The sequence below is a fragment of the Varanus komodoensis genome, unplaced genomic scaffold (genome assembly GCF_004798865.1).
Source record: "Varanus komodoensis strain SLA01 unplaced genomic scaffold, ASM479886v1 scaffold3, whole genome shotgun sequence".
Classification (NCBI taxonomy): Eukaryota; Metazoa; Chordata; class Lepidosauria; order Squamata; family Varanidae; genus Varanus; species Varanus komodoensis.
In genome coordinates this window covers 51615489-51632674 of record NW_025335761.1, presented here as the reverse complement: position 1 = coordinate 51632674, position 17186 = coordinate 51615489, and the positions used below count along the sequence as shown (strand labels likewise).

Below are 17186 nucleotides of genomic sequence, written 5' to 3'. Positions count from 1 at the left end.
TCACAGGAGAACTTGAAGAAACTTTGGAGGCCCTCTGGAGTGTGGAGTCCAGCTCCTTCTTCACTGCCTCCCACCACCTGCAGAGGCAATCTGCTGTCCTACTGTCAAACTACAAGGAAGTTTCTCCAAATGTTCACCCAGAATCTGCTTTCCTGCCATTTCTATCCACTGGTCCTAGCCCTGCCCTCTGGAACAACAAAGGGCAAGTCTGAATGACAGTCCCTCAGATATTTGAAGACCTTTTTCAAGGATCCCCGTGGTCCATTCTTTCCATCATTCTGCCAAGGTCCTGGTTTCCAGACACACAACCATTCTGGAAGCTCTTCTCCAGACACATTCCAGCTTGTTGGTGTCTTAAACTGGGGCACTGCCTGGCAGCAGCTCTCAACCACTTCCCAGCCATGGGTGTAGCATCCAGAGCCCTCTCTGTGCAGAACACGTTCCACGGAGCTAGAGGTCTTCTCCAAGACGATGCCATCACCAAGCTACAGCTCTTCCTTGCCAATCTTTCCACTGTTTCCCTGACCATGATTTTTACAGGACATATTATAGATAGATCTAAACTTTCTACAGATAGATCACAAAACATTTTAAAAAGCCCAAAGCTTGATTAATAATGTCCAGAGTTGGATTAATGGAACACCTTCAAACCAGACTGGTTCTGGCACCTCCTTGAAGTCGCTGCTGCTGGAGGCTTCAGCCCCTGATGGCTCCCTCCCTGGCCCATGATGGGCAGGTGTTGTGCAGTGACAGGGAGCCCAGGTGGGTAGCCTGGATGTTGCTGGTGCCACTGAGCTGCACTTGCACAAATAGAAGGGAACGTGGGATGTAAACGTAGAAGGTGGGATCCAGTGCTGGCCACTGGCAGGAGAGATTTCCCCCTCCCCAAAGTGTCAGACACATCCCCCACATCTGCCTGGGAAGGATGGGGAACCCTTTGGGGCAGAGGTGGGACACGGAAGAGCAAAGCCAGAGGCAGTTCCGCTGCTGAGCAGAAGTCCACTTGTGCGAGGTTGGACTTCAGTAAGTAAGTAAATAAATTCATGGAAATCAGGGGCATCTAATCTGCTCTGTGAGACAAGGAATAACAAAAGCATTCAGCTTAGGGAGAGGAATCAATAGCCTTGCTTTGCCCAAAGAGATTTTTTTAAAGCCGCCGGCACTCTGCGTTATACCTGAGTCTTTCTTCATTGCTTCTCCAGTCTCTCCATGAGCTTTTGCTTAAACCATTACCATGGAAGCAGCGATTGCCAAAAGCCGCTGGATTCGTTGCAATCATCAGAGCAGTCAGGAAGCACGCAGTGCTCTCCATCATTTTGCCAAACTGAAAATAGAGCTCCTTCTATTGAATTAAAAATACAAAAATAGTCACCATTCATTGGAGAAGCTATTTTAGTTGCTATAATCAACTGGGCTCCAATAGAGTGGAGAGGGAAATCATATGATTCCCCCAAGGGTATAAGCACGACTGCCTCTGCCGCATACATAGCTGCTAATTTGCAAGCTATCTTCACAGAGTTTGATCTTGCAACATGTTTTCCAGCTGTATGTGGAGGGGCCCAGAGCTCCCTGGTTAAGACAGGGGGGAAAGACTGGAATCCTTTCTACTTTCCCACGTGGGAGTAAGATCCATTGAACTCAGTTTGCAGCTCACACTCAGAAAGGGTGTGGCTTTGCAGCTCACACTCAGAAAGGGTGTGCCTTTCCATTGATTTTAATGGAACTTTCTTCCAAACAAACTTGAACAAATGTGAGCTGCAAACCATTTTAAATGTGTCAGTTAAAGCACTGTATACCAAGATACACTCACTAGAATCCAGAATATTCATTTTCAAAAAGTCCTTTTACCTCTGAAGCACATCCAAATGCCAGTAGGGAAGCAATGATCAAGTGTTCCCCAACTTTCAAGGTTTTTTTTTCTGTGCAGAGATGGAAGAGTTGGGGAAGAGCTAAAATGTAAGATAAAAGAACATGAGATTTCTCACCTGAAATTATACAGTTCCAAAGGGACGTTTTCTGAACATATAGATCAATGGATGCGTAAAGCGAGCCATGCTGAATTAGACCAAAGGCCTAGCTGAGCCCCCATTGCATTCTCACGGTGGCCAGCCATCTTCCCATGGGAAGTCCACGACAGCAGCTTCCTACATATGTTCAGAGTGACCAGAATTGAATGGCAGACAACCTCTGATTTTAGTTGATACTGAACAGAGTAGTCATCAACAGCCTTATTCTCCATGTATTTGCTTAATCCCTTTTTAAAGCCATCCAGGTTTTATTATTGGTGAGTAAGTGTAATAAGGTCTTTAGCAGGAAGGGAGTAAGAAACTGGCTCGTACCATCAATGGATCCTCACCCTGACATCTGTATCTGATCCATGAATGGTCCGCAAGTTGCACCTTATCCAGTGAAATCTTTGATTTTGCATCAGTTGGACACCACAGTAGCTCTTTCAAATGGCTTGTCTAATTAATGGTGGTGCCATGCGCTAATGCTTCTTTTCAGCAGGTCTTGACAATGTCCAGTAGCTGCCCCTTTTTGCAAGGAGGTCATTATACAGATAGAATGTGCATTAAAATGCTCCTTAATATTTACTGATACACATGCACTTATAAATTGTGTACCTGCTTCTGGGAAATGAATGCACAACAGGTGTGAGTATATTTGAAGGAGCATCTCCTTTCATATATATACCTGCCCACCACCGAACGTCTGGGCCAGAGGTCCTTCCTCGGGAGCCCTCTTTGAAGGAGATCAGAACAGTGTCTACCTGGAGAAGGGCCTTCTCTGTGGTGGTGCCCCAGCCTTAGAACATGATCCCCAGAGAGGTGCACTGGCACCAACACTTGATTCATTTCAGCACCAGGCCAAAACCTTTTTATTTTCTCAATATTTTAAGATCTGATGATTGCTTCAAAAATGGGTTTTTATTTGTTGTTTGATGCTGTGTTTTATTGTTGTACTACCAGGTGAAACTCAGGTGAAGGACAGAATAGAAATGCATTTAATAAATAAAATATAAGAAATAAATAAATGGATTCTCCAGGCCCTTCTGACAATTCAAAAACTGGTATCAGAAGGAGGAAAGATAAGTGCTCACCTCCTTTAATGCAATGGACTGGAGATCTTCCAAAGCTTTCAACATCTGAATGGGTGCTTTATACACACCACCGGACAACGGATGCTTACTTAGATATTCAGTTTGCCCCACACACACACCATATGTATTGAAATCAATATATTCAAATCTACATTTTCCTTGTTTTTTCTGTCTTTTGTATAATCAAATTCATAATAATTTATAATAAAGTATAAGCTACCCAGATAACGAAGCTGTCCAGGTTGGTGGCTTTCACTGCATAGTGTGGATCATGTGGAAATACTCATCCTTGAGTAAAATTGCTGTACTTTTAGATGGGCAACTGGGAAAGCCAGTGTGATGTAGGTGCACATGAAAAGATGTCAGCCATGCATTATTTCCTGGAAAAGGAAAATACCCTGGAAGATATTTTAGCAGGGGATTCTTTGTGATGGAGGGGAAAGCAAGGTAAAAGAGAGGCATGATGCAACCTTGTACATGGCCACCCAAAATCAGGATTGTGGCCACCATGTTTCTGGTTATGGAAGATCTCTATTATTCTTCTTGAGGATGAAAGACAATTCATGCTGGAGAGTTGAACTGTTGGATTCCTGGATGACATGTTTGATACTGCAGAGGTGCAGTGGTAGCCAGTAAGTTGCTTTTCTGAATCAAGGCTGTTAAAGAGCAGTCTGCAATACAACTCGAAGGAGCCACCGTTCAGGAAGGGGTGTGGGTGTGCTGTGTGTTGCTTTGTGCATGCTGTTGTCTGGATTGCAGCGGAAATATTTTAGGATGTTACACTATGCAAAATAAGCCCCACCAGACTCCGTGGCCTTCCATCTGGGGAAACATCCTTAGGCATGGGCTGCTGATCTGGTGTGTGAGTACTCGGACCTTTCAGCTAGAGGGAAGGTTAAGAAATAAAATAAAGACCATCATCATGATATTTAGGATTATACTTTTAAACACCCTACTTGTTTAAAAATAATACATTAATAAGGAAATTGCATATTCTTATCAGGGCATAAGATGGGCAGAAATGATGCCATTTCATACCCGCTCCTAGCCTTTTGTGACCTCTTTGTTTCGCTGAAAAATAGATGGTCATTTTTCTGCCTCTGTCACGGGTGCTGGGAATTTGGGAGGCATTGCTCAGGGTGCAAGGCTTACCTTTCGGTAAGGAGGTGGCTGAGGTGTTAAACCAAACTCCGTAATACTTTTATCCTTGCAGCTTCCCTAACTTCTTGTGCTTTCTAGAAGTCTCCCGTCTTTCAGAATTCACAGTCATATTTGGGGGCTTGCAAGACCACTGTAGGAACCTGTGGACTGGCACTTGGGCAGTCTCCTGTTATGTAATGAAGTACTTTATTGAGTGAAAAGTTTTGTTTCATGTCTATTGGCCAGTGGAACATCTCTTTAATAAGGAATTGTCTAATTTGCTGGCAATGCAAAAGAGCCCATGGTTCTTTTAAACAAATATTTAGGCAGTGCGCAGTAGTTGCCTCTTTTAGGGATGAGGTTATTACACCAATAAATTTTGTACTGGAACAGGCTTTAATATTCATTGATGTACGCAAACTTGTAAGTTATTTACCTGCTTCATGGAAATTAACAGATGGAAGGGAGGATGGATTCTCTGCCCTTTTGACAGCTAAAAGACTGATATTGCCAACAGTGGAATCTTATCAATTTTATAATATTGCTAGGCTTATTATTCTGTACGATTATAAGATAATCCTACCAATCTGGTAACACTAGAATTCCTACCACTCTTATAAGGTAGGCCAGCATGCAACATTCTTATAAAGTAGTCCATTGTAATTTTCTCTATAGTTGCAAATGGTTGAAAAAGATAGGGAATTATTTTCCTAGTAAGTTTGTTATTGAGGCAACAGGATGGAAAAGGAAATATCTGCAATTAGTGCTTAGTTTTGTGTCAAGGAACCACAAGGAAAGGAAGTAGATCTGCCCTCCTATTCTGTTGCTACCTTTCGCAACTCTGTGCTGGGTTTATCTGGGAGTAATCCTTATTGAATCAGTGGGACTTACTTTGCAGTAGACAAGTGCAGAATTGCAGAATAAAAGGCTCTACAACACTGGCAGCCCTGATTAAAGATAAAAAGTGAAAACATTGCTCTTGTTGATTTGTTCTATTTGCTAACATAAATTAATGTGATTAGGGTTTGTTCGGCAATCTCCAATTATTTTACAAAAGTTATGCAAATATTTATGAGGATGTCTTTAAATAGCATGAGCAAATGGAAGAAAACCATTATTCTGCAAATTTGAAATTAGCCATTTAACCTTCTAGTTTATTATGACTACCAGAGCAAATAATGGATCAAACCAAGATTTGAGCACTGCTGGCACTACATAATTGCATTGCCAGATCCAGATGGGTCCAGAAAACCTCCTCATGCTTCCTAACAAGACATTGGCTGAGTTTAGACAACACAACAAGCCATGGTGGGGGGTTTTTTACCATAGTTGGTCTGTTGTGTTGTCTGAACGCAATGGTAGTATTTCACCATGGTAAGTTTAGTTTTTAGAAACCATGTTCATGGTTGTTCTGTGGTTTCTCTGTACCACCATAGCTTGTTGTGGCTGATCATGATTTCCTTGGTTCTGGTATGCACTCACCAGTGTCCTCTGGAAAGAGTGGCAGCTGCAGGAGCACTCGAGTCATCCAGCCCCATATGTGTATACCAATAAGGAAGAGGCAGGAAACATAGACAGGCAGTGATATACCTTGGGACTGAATTTCAGACCCAGTGGCTGATGGGATATGTGCCAACAGTGGGAGGACTGAGGATGGAAACCATGATAAAGTAGAAACCACTTGATTGCCCATCAGGTAAGAGCATTGTAAAAAAAATGCAAACCATGGTAACCATGCAAGATTGCTTGTCACGTGTGAATGCCACCATGGTCTTCCAAGAAAGGAACTATATACCTGCAATAGATAACATGCGTTCATTTTTGGCAGCAGTGTGGAGCCAAAAATGTCCCCTCCTGGTTCATCACAATATTAGTGGTGATTCTGGGGGGAGGAGGAGGAGGAGGAGGAGATCTTGAGTGACACAAATGTCTTAAAAGGTTTGTCCGAAATTCGTGGGGGTTACGTTCCTAAAGCCCCCGTGAATTGTGAAAAACCACAAATTTGGTGCCGGCGAAGGGCGCCAGCTGCCAAGGGGGTGCGGGTGGGAGGCGTGGGCCGGGCCGGGATGGGGGGCAGGGGGACGCACATGGCAAGGCAGGGGCAGGGGCGAGCTCTCTCAGAGATCATTTTCTCTGAGCGAGTCCAAACTCGGAGGAAATGATCTCCTTGCGAGTAAGCCGCCACACGGTGAGGCACCGGCTTACTCACAAGGAGATCAGCTTGGACTCGCTTGGAGAAAAATCCCGCGAAAGATTGAAGCCGCAAACACTGAACCGTGACTTCACAGGGGTATACCATACATCAACAAAAAGTGGTCTGCATAAAATGTGTATATGCTAACTTATAGGTGTATGTGCAGATTTAGAAATAACTATGATATAACTAGTTACGATTATTTTTTTATGTTATCGCCACCCTGAGACACTATAAAGGGCAGGATACAAAAAGTTTTAAATAAATAACTAGACATCCAGTACATCTCACCATAGCAGGGAAGGCTCTGATGCCTCTCCTTTCTGATAGACTGAACGAACCTTCAGAGGATACCGTCAAACAGAGGACTGTCCCCTGCCCAGTGAGATACATGGCCACCCCACAAGAATGCTTTTGGGCTCAGTATCCTTCTGGGGCACAGCTGGTATGGAGGAATGATAGTCACTCTCATGCAAATATAGACACCATACTTACCATTCAACATGCACAGGTCAAGATGCAGTCTCTCCCAAGATCTTAGCTCTTTCTGTGTATGGCCTAGCAAAGTGTCATCCAATCCAGCTTAGTAGAGATGCCTCGTCTATGCCAGGGTGGCCAAGCTGAGGCTCAGCAGCCACAGGCGGCCCTTTTGCAGCTCGCCACCCCTGGGCACTCACGGGACACCCACTTGCTCCTTGCCACCCACAGCCACTGTCCGGAGCTCTCCAACAACTGACATTGACCATACGTGGCTCTTCAGCTGAGCAAGCTGGGCCACCCTGGTCTAAGCCCTGCCCTCTCTCCATCATACCTCTTCTCTGCCCTCCAACTTCGTTGTTATGTTTACCCTTTTCGACATAAAGCTAAAATTGCACCCGTACTGCAGTCTACCAGACAGCTTCACTTACTGGACAGTATAGAAATTAATTAATTAAATTCCTTCATTCAAGCCATGGCCTTTGGGTCCTAACCCACAAGTTGCAGGCAGATGCTTTGAGGCAGAGCTGGGCAGCAGCCCTGTTGGGGTCTCCTGAGGGATTCCTGGGTGCTTCAGAGTAGTTTGTTGAGAATTTCTGTTTCTCAATTCATCACCACAACATTATTTTTCTTTTTCACGTATTAGGCTGCTGAAATGAAGAGAGCTTGAGGGGAAAACCAGTGTCGACTTTTCTTTCAAAGAGCTAGCCTGGTTCCCTGATCACAATGACCCAGGGGTCTAAAGGGAAACATGGCTTTTTTCATGAACAAATCCACGTCGGATTACCTCTCCTGCACGTGGGCATGACTCAAGTCCCATAGTTAGGTCAACCCTGGCTTCCAACTCTGGCTCGTCTCTCCCCATTCACATGACCTGCTGAGCAGAGTCCCTCCAGGTTGCTCAGCTGATTCACTTGGAACTCATCAGCATGCTGCTCCATTCACCAAAACCCAAAAGCCCTCTGCCGCTTGGGTTGTGTTTCTTCAAAATCCCTGTTTTTTTTTTTTTTTTGTTTTTAACCCATGAAAACTGGGCCACTATGAGGTCAATTCTAGTAATGCAAACAAATTTCTGGGATAAAATCCTTCCTTCCTTCCTTCCTTCCTTCCTTCCTTCCTTCCTTCCTTCCTTCCTTCCTTCATTACTTTTAGATCCACACATGTTTTCTCCTCCAAGGAGCCAAAGTTGAATTTCATGATCTTTTCCCCCTCCATTTTATCCTCAGAATAATCCTGTGAGGTAGGTTAGGCTGGGAGTCAGTGACTGGCACAAAGTCACCTAATGACCTTCATGGCTAAGTGGGGAATAAAACCCAGATCCCCAAGTCCTAGTCCAGCACTCTAACCACTATACCGCACTGCCCTCAGAAGTGCCCTGTCCCTTAATTCTAAGTGCATGCCCACCTTCTTTTTAAGCCACAGTTTTGCATTTGGCTCCAGCTGGTTGATTTCCAGGCTCTAGGACAAGGTGCCACAAATGCAACTTTCACCCAGCTCTTCCTTCCCTGCAAACAAGCCACTAAAACAATTTTGTATTACTATCTGGGTCAGTTACTCAGCTCTTGTTAAAGTATACATTGCTGTTTTATTTCTCCTTTGCAGGCTCACTTGTGGCATCCTGTTCTTATAACCTTTTAAAGGCATCTCTGGGGAAGCATTGGGAAGCACTGTTTACTTACCCTGGCCTTTCTACCCTGGACCTGACCTGTTTCAACACCCGCTTCCTTCTAGGCAGAAAATCTCCTGAGCCAGTTTGTCTGTCTAATGTGCTCTCCCCATTTCCCCATGGAACTGAATCACCTGAAACAAGGCAGGGGTGTCTTTTCACGGGGATGAAGTCGAGGCAACCAAACACCCTGCTGTTTTCAACTCGTGCACCTTCAGCTTGTTTGCAAAGAGGAGCAACTTCCTCTGGCACTCCCATAATTGCCCTTCTTCAGTTAATAAGTGCAACATACATTAAATCTGTGCCGAAGGTGTGTACAGCCCCCACTTCTGAGAGCAAAGCATAAACCTGTTTTGTGTATTTTCTCCTGCACTGTAAAATCTTCTATATTTTAAAATCACCCAAGAGCTGCGCAGTGGGAGCTGTTCACCACTTTTCAGTTTTAATAATGCTTTTCTCATTGCCTTTGCTCCGTGCAGGGGGATAATTAACCTTTATATTTGTTCAAGGCCCGCAGGACAAATAGCTCCCAGTGCTGTCAGGTATAAATGATGCAGACTGCACTAATGAAAGACTACACAGTATGGGTGCATGCAAGACCCTGGGAAGAGTGAAGTATGGCCAGCAGATCTCAGAGGTTGGACTCCAGCACCCAGCATCCCTGACCAAAGTCTGGCAAAGTCTCCCGGGAATCTGAGTTCCAAACATCTGCCCTCTTCTGCTGTCCTAAATCCTACAAGTTTCATTTTCATAGCATAGGGTCACTCGGACGACTGCCAGAGATTTGATTCCTGTAGTCACGATGATGTTCTGATTTCAAGATGCAGTCCAGTCCCAGCCATGGCAAATGCTTGGAAGCCTCTGACACCAGGGGCTGAGCCTCCGAGCATCCGGTGGCATGAGCCAGGCAGTGCAGCAGCAATTCCCAGCACCGCCGTGTCTCACACACTGCATTTTATCTAGATGGCCGTTTTCAGCCATCCAGATAAAGCACTGCAAAGGGAGAGAGGGAGGCTGGCCCTCTGCCCCAGTCTTTTCCACCCCCAACCTCCTGGTTTTTGCTTTCTCCAAGGCTCTGCTGCAACGAGGGGGGCAGCCTGCATGGTACTTTCCACAGCAGCTGCAAGAGGCTGGGAGGAATCCAGCCTTCTGAGTCCCATCTCCAAGCGCATAGGGTCACAGAACTGGCTCTCCAAAGAATCCTATGGCTTCCCAGGCAAGATTAGGAGGCCATAGGATTGTGCCTAAGTGTGTTTGAAATGAAAAACAACTCATGCTCAGAGATTTTTCCCCACCCTCTAATTTGGGGTTGACAGAGATAATTTTTATTTGTTTATTAATTTAACATCTAATAGCCAAAACTCTCTGGGCAGTTCACAACAATTAAAGCCATAAAATAACAACACAATGAAATACAAAATAGGCATTTAAAGGTTCAGAACTACTGTATCAAATAAAAATAATAACCCAAGAGATCCTAGCAGCAGTGCAAACATTTTAAAACCAGTTCCAGCTCTAACATGGAAAATGAAGCTTAAGGGCTTCTCCTGGTCCCAAAAAAAGACCACAGTGTAAACAAGCCTCTCTGGGTTGTTCATTTCACAACTGCAGAAGGGTGCAGGGATGTACAAGGAATCCTCTTTGGGTGAAAAATCTGCTGCATTCCCTGGTTTGGGCTTCCCAGACTCCTCCAGAGTCCAAGTTCCTGGCCAGTGTGCCCAGGGTTTGAGCGGGGCTCAGCAGGAACCAAGCCCCACATGCGGTGCATTCTTCTGCATCCACCGCTGCCACTGGCAACAGCAACTTGGAAGGAGGTTGGCCGCCAGAGATGGCAGCTGGTGTGTCCCTTTCCCCTCACGCCACCACCACCATCAGCAGCCAGTGGGGGAGACGATTGGCTGCCAGGAATGGCTGCTGGGGGAGGTTGCTGGGCATCTGAAAATGCTTGCAGGCTTCCTTTGGGCTCAGCTCATTTTCTTAGAGAGCAACAAGCACCGGAAGACGTCCAACGGGTAGGTGCAAACTGGATTCTTGAGAGGCTCAGTACAATGCATCCCTCCTCCTCAGTTGCCACCCACCTTTGGTGAGGGGTGTGCAGAAGGGCTGCTGCAGGCCACCTCAGATTTGGGCAGGTGCTCTCAGGCTCACCTGTCAAGAATGTTGAAGCCCTTTTAAGGAATGGAAGGAGGGAGAAATAGTAGCGGTATGCCTCAGAACTGATTTAATGCAGCTGACACCCTAAAGGAGACCCCCATAAGAATATAGAACTCGCTTGAAAATGGCTTCACTGTACCACTGCCCTTAGCTTTGCTTATCAAAGAGAACACGGACAAAATACATTTCCACAAAGGCAAATATTCATGTCCATTCCAGACAGCTCTCAAAACGCAAGCAAAGCTTCCCGAAAGGGAGACCGGAGTTGCTGCTTGTGGGAGCGCACATTCGGATGAAACAGAAGAGAAAGTGGCAAAACCAACATGCCTGCAGGGAAAGAGCAGGAAAGGCAGAAGGTTTCAGTTCTGATTTTGGAAGGCAGAGGCCTGTGCATTAAAACTAGTTCACCAAAACAACCAGTGCCAGGAGCACTGCCTTTGGGGAAGTGCATTTTACTTTATTGTGCACCTTCCAGTAGGGAATTCTTCATTTGTGGGAAAATGAAAGTAGCTCCTCAGTCCAAATTCTTTAATGTCATTTCATTCCAAAGATTTTTATTAGTCATTGTGTACGTATGTGAAAGAAACAGAGGTTTGCCACCTATGTTCATTTGTGGAATGTAACCCATAGGATATAGCCGGGGCCACTCAGTTGGCTGCTACCAAGGCAAGGTATGGTTGGGCTCCTGCCAAGGGTCTACGCCCCAGCAGGGGTCCACAGGCAGGAAGTCCCTGGACCTGCCCCTCTCCTTCTCCACTGCAGTCTGCTGGATCCCCTGCCTCTCCTTCTGGCCCGGAGAAGGAGATGGGAAACCACTGCCCTCTTGCTCTCAGTCTTCCTGCAAGCAGGTGACTGACAGGATGCAGAGCAATAGGAGCTGGTGGCCAAGGCAGTGAGGAGGTTGCCTTGCTGGAAGAGGGGAGCCATGAAGGTGCCTCACCCAAGGGCCTTCAGGCCCCTGGAGTTCCATGACTTCTTGGCCAGCAAAAACTTGCACATTGGTTGGAACCTGGAACAGACAGAGATGGCTAGCGGGATGTAAGCCACTGGCAGGCAGGGCAGGCAGGCCCCTTTCAGTGGTGGCTCCGTGTTTGTGGAACTCCTTTCACAAGAGACACGCCTTTGGCCCCTACTGAGCTGGCTGTTAAGAAAACCGTGATCATTTTGTTAGTTCAAATGGCTTTTAACAGCTGAAGATCTGTACTGTTCAGACTTCTCCTGTTTTAATGATATGTCTTCATTCTAGAAAGTGGTTTTATGGATGTTTGATATATGATGGAGCACTCTTGAGAAGTCAGCTACCTCGGGGAAGTACAATCAATAAATAAGCAAGGACACCAAGCTGACTTGGTGTGGTGAACAGTGGGCAGCAAATATTTCTGAAGACGAGATGAGGAATTGCACTCCAGGTCTCAAAAGCAAAGGGTTGGAGGGCCTAAACTGGAAAATGGGGTCTTACCCACTGTCCCCACTGTTCTAGATTATAGGTTTATCTATAATATGCACATGCCATTCTCAGGTCTGCTTACACTCACACGCCATAGTCAACTTTTGCTTCAGAAAAGGGGGTGTTATCTGGCATCATTACCATGTCACAGCCATTGAGAGGCATGCAAGTATATAGCATGGTAAACAACCTTAAGGTATACTTCTTGTTGCTATTTAACTATGAATAACTAAGAGCAGGAATTTGGTCCTTGCCGAATGTTGCATGCCCCCTTACTGAAATATTTATTCCTGCCTGCCAAGAAATCTGAAAAATATGCTCTGGACAATTGTGGGGGTGGGGGACACGCAGTGAGGATATTTCTGATCCCAAGACCTTTCAAGATACACAGCCTGTTTTGCAGATGTAGCAAATCCACCCATCCTGAAAGTGATGAGTGGGCTGAATGGATAACCTAATTCGGTCTTTGCAAGCACCCCACATGTGGCAAAACTCTAGCTAGAGAAATCGAGACCAGTCTGCTTTCACTGGCTGAATGCAGATTTAGTCTAACTTCAAGTAGACCCAGTGAAATCATAGCTAACATGACACCCACTAATTTCATTTGGTCTGCTCAAAGTATAGCTAAATTTGTATCTAGCTCAATAAAACTTGCTCCCGCTTTTTAATGGGGGGTGTTATTTGACTGGAAAACAAATTATATTGAAGGGACCCTTAAGCAGTGGACATTTGATCTACATACTCCAACCCAATGCCATCAACTGATAACGGATCACCAAGGCAAATGTTATTAATTCCCAGCCAGTCACGTACCACCAATAGTCCTGCTTCAGTGTAGGAGAGGAGTTGATTTGCACGCATGGATTGGTTTGGTGAGGACTGTGGCCAGACACCCACCTGGCAGCTCCACCAGTGCCTTTCCTTTTGGGTTCTTTGCATAGCAAATTATGATGTCCAGAAGAAGGTGAGCCTCAAAACCCCTTTTTATACAGGAAATGCAGATATAGGTAGATGAAGAGCAGTTCCTTCACATACAGTCTGAACGGAACAGCTGAACTGAGCAAAGGCAGGCTTCCTCTGGTACCTGCTCCAAGGTTATTGGCAGAGACCTTTCTCACCTGTCCTCTATTAAGGGCAGCTGGACTGTTGAGGCCCAAAGGTGGCTCCACACCTTTGGAAGCAGCTTCTCTCCAGGATGCATCAGGCTCCTTATCTGCAAGCCTTCAGGATGTCTCTGAAGCCCCACCTGGTTCTGCTGGCCTTGGCAGTGTCTGCGGACTGCAGATTTTATAGGTCGTATCTATTTTATAGCATTGCATTGAATGTGGACCAATTGATTTTCTATTGTATTTGCTTTGCATCATTTTCATCTTGTATACTGCCTACCCTTAAAAACAGCCAAAGCATCATCCTAAATGAACAAATAAAAAACACCATGTGTTTCTGCAATCATGTGGCTCAGTTCTTTGAGCTTTTCCAGAAAACACCTGTTCCAAGAGTCTTGAATACATCAATCCAGATGTGGCAGGTGTTTCAGAACCATGTTGTATGCTGATAGTTTAGGAAGAAAGGCCCTGTGTCAGTTAAGCAAGCTCCACAGTTGGTTTCCTGCATAGATACTCTCCATGTATCCATCATCCCCAGAGACACTTCCTTTGTTCAACTTGTGCAGTATAATTAGACACTAAAGAAGTCTTGGGGAAAATAACAAAAACCATGTTTGTACATAAACAAGTACTGGAAGTTGTGTAATTGGCTCCCAGATTTCTTTGTAGTCAAGTTGCATTTCTCTACATTTATGGAAACTGCAAACAAGCAAACTTTGCCTCAGGTTACAGACAGTATCCTCTTGCAGTAAAAAGAGACCAAAGTTCCAGAGAGACTTTGCAGAGCACAGTACCTCAGTTCTCTGAGCTGGAACTTCATGACAGAGAGTGGCCACAGAAAGAGCACTGTCTCCTATGGTCCAACCTTCTCACATGGAGCCACCAAGTCCCACCTGAAAGGGGGTCTCTCCACACAGTCAGCTGCTCTGGCTGCAAGTCTCTGTGAGTGCCTTTTGACCCTGCATTGGCCCATTTTCCATCGGACTCCAAACTGCTGGGTCACATCTCCCCATCTTTGTTAGGAGCCTGCATTCACACAGCTTCAGAAGTCACAGCTTAGCTATGCTTTGTAAGAATAGAAGACGGCCTGGTTTTCTCCTCTCTGTCTTTGTTATTCTCACTGGTCAGCTGGTCCCACTTAACAACACCTCCCCCTTCCCCATACGGCTCAGAATCAGTTCCCACAATTTCTTGGGATCTGTCTGCAACATTATTGGGCCCAATCCCTACACTGGGTACCCATAGCCCTGGGGAAAAGATTAGACAGAGTGACAGCATGCACAAGCTGGTGGGAGAAAAGGAAGAGCGAGAAGAGGACCGAATTCTCAGTAGCTTTGAAATCAGTAGTCTGTCTTTCCAAACAGTTCAGCTGGCAATTCTATTCAAAAGCTACTTTCAGATTGGAAACTTAAATATGACCTGCTATATGAATGCCAAGTATGGCCTGAATGAATGAGTGACAAAAGAAGGAAGGAAGGACGGAAGGAAGGAAGGAAAACTGAATATACTTCCCTGCCAGTGAAGGAGAAAGATACATCAGCAAATAGTCCAGGCCAATTTCACATGTCCAACTCTGGAATCTGAATGAACCAATATGTAAAAATAACCCAGACCAAGTCAAGGTTTCCACCTTTTGTAGCATGGGTTTTTTAGTTCTTCAGCATATGTTATTTAATTAGAAAGTGACCCTAATAGAAGAAAGGGAATATTAGGTAGGGAAGAAATGTCATTTCTTATCATTCTTCTTTAGCCTGGAAAAGAACAATCTACAACAGGGTTTGCTTGGAAAAATGGAGGGAAAAGAATGCTCATTGAATTGTTTTTGTACACAGGGTCAACATTATGAAGAAGAAAAAAGAGCTTTAAGCCACGAAATAATAGCCCTCAATAACCATTTGATAGAAGCCAAGGTGACAATCGATAAGTTGTCAGAAGATAATGTAAGTACTTTGAATAGTGTCTGTTACTTGTGATTGTGTATCAAGATAAAAATACGGATTGAGTGATCAGAAAGACTGCAAAGCCAATAGTTGCTCTTCTCCTGTGATTGATTAATTACTCTATTTTTTACTATTCCACTGATCTCTGTTATTTAAAAACCTGTTTCTTCTAATTATGAATGTGTGTCAGATTTGGTGGAAGTCCAAGCAGATTTGGAGCATCTCTGCGGCTTTCTCTGAGGCTAAGTGGAGTTCCACAAGGAGTACAGCAGGACAAGGGTGCATCTGTGAAATACCTGCAAAATGCCAAAGCTGTTTTTGCCCAAAAACTTCTGCACCTTTTCAGTGGAAACTTGTCAGACTCAGTCTTCTGTGGAGGGGCAACTATCCCTGCAAACATCAGCCAGTTCTGCCAAGAAACAAAAAAGGAATTGACTGTTTGCTTTCCTTTTTATCAAAATATAAAGATGCTTATTTGAAACACCACTGCACCTATTGTTCCTATATTTAGCAAGCAAAATGCATGCCTAAGGGGGTGCTATGCCAGCAAAATTCATCTCCTTCCACAGTGTTAGAGCCATTTCTTGAGAGCCACTGGGAGTTCAGAGACCTCACCTTTCCAATTCTTGACCCAGGTTCAGTACCTGAATGAAGTGAACTCAGTCTTTGAACCAGTCTAAAACAAAACACCGTTGGTTTATTTTTGAACCAGTATGGGGAACTCTCCCGGACTCCACTTGGAATTGAAGAATTGCAATTAACGTTGGATAGCTCTTAAGAAAAGAGCTTGTCATTTCCAATTAACCCCTTTGAGCAATCAAACTTTCTTCTCCCTGGCTAATAGGGCATTTCTGCAAATGACCAGGGCCAGTTTCACCACCCCTACCTTACCCATCTCAAGTGATTTAGGGGTACCATCAGAGTTGATGTCTTTCTTCATTGTTACGTGTATAGCCTGCCTGCCTGCCGGCCTTCCTCCTGCGAGGAACCTGGACTGTTTTGCACAGTCTTCCTCCTCTCCAGCTTATCCTCGCAACAAACCTGCGAAGTAGATCAGGCTAAGCATCAGGGACTGGCCCAGCCAATGGCCAAGTGGAGACTGTAACCTGGATCTCCTCAGTCCAGTGCTCCAACCTCTAAACTGGACTTTCTCTAGTTTATCTTTAATATAATACCAGCATGACTAACACTGTTTGGATTGCCTTTCCCACGCACCAAAATGTCTTGGTCTGTTCCTGTAGGACCTTTTGTATCTGCTACTGGGCCAAAAGTACATGTAACCTGCAAGTGTATGGCATGGGAGCTGTTTTGGGGTGGAGGGATCTGGAATGGAGAAATGGCAAGAGAGAGGGAGAGATTCCCACCATATACTAAACACCCAGAAACAATGGCTTTTACACTCCCCAACCACACACACAGAGAGTAAGGCTCATAACATACAGCCATGATGGCAAGCAGATATTTAAATCCATTGAATAAGAGCCAGTGGGATGGCATTGCGTGCCGTGGAGTAGAATGTGTTGCTTAGCCCTGAGTCTGTTCACATCTCCTCCAACTTTTGACCTCCGAATTTAACCGCCTTCTCTCCGACCTTCTGCTGAAAAGTGCTTCTGCAGTCAATGGCTCTTTGGTGCCTTTTGTCCTGGACCGAGTAAATGAACAGTTCAGGGTGTGCTTCTGCTCGAAGATGAAGGTGTTTATGCACAAGGGCAAAGCCACAAGGTCTTGAGTCACGCATGTGACCAAAAATGGGTGGGGCACGGACTATGAATTGCAAGGATGTGGCAGCTTTTCCACCTGGCCAGGCATGTGTATGGATGGTGTGGTGTGGGAACTTGGACTGGGAATCAGGAGATCCAGGTTCTAGGCCCTGCTCAGCCATGGAACTCACTGGGTGTCATCGGCCCAGCTGCAGATTCTCAGCCCAACCTACCTCACAGGTTGTTGTGAGGATAAGATGGA

General features: G+C 45.2%; 1 protein-coding gene across 1 annotated transcript in view; it reads left to right on the top strand.

Annotated features, from left to right (window-relative positions):
* The window catches only part of BEGAIN (brain enriched guanylate kinase associated), a 178302-nt gene that overhangs the window by 148195 nt on the left and 12921 nt on the right, over positions 1–17186 (top strand). The window contains exon 4 of the mRNA XM_044436868.1: positions 15117–15224. Coding sequence (XP_044292803.1) covers positions 15117–15224 — 108 coding nt within the window. The remainder of the gene's footprint in view (positions 1–15116; positions 15225–17186) is intronic.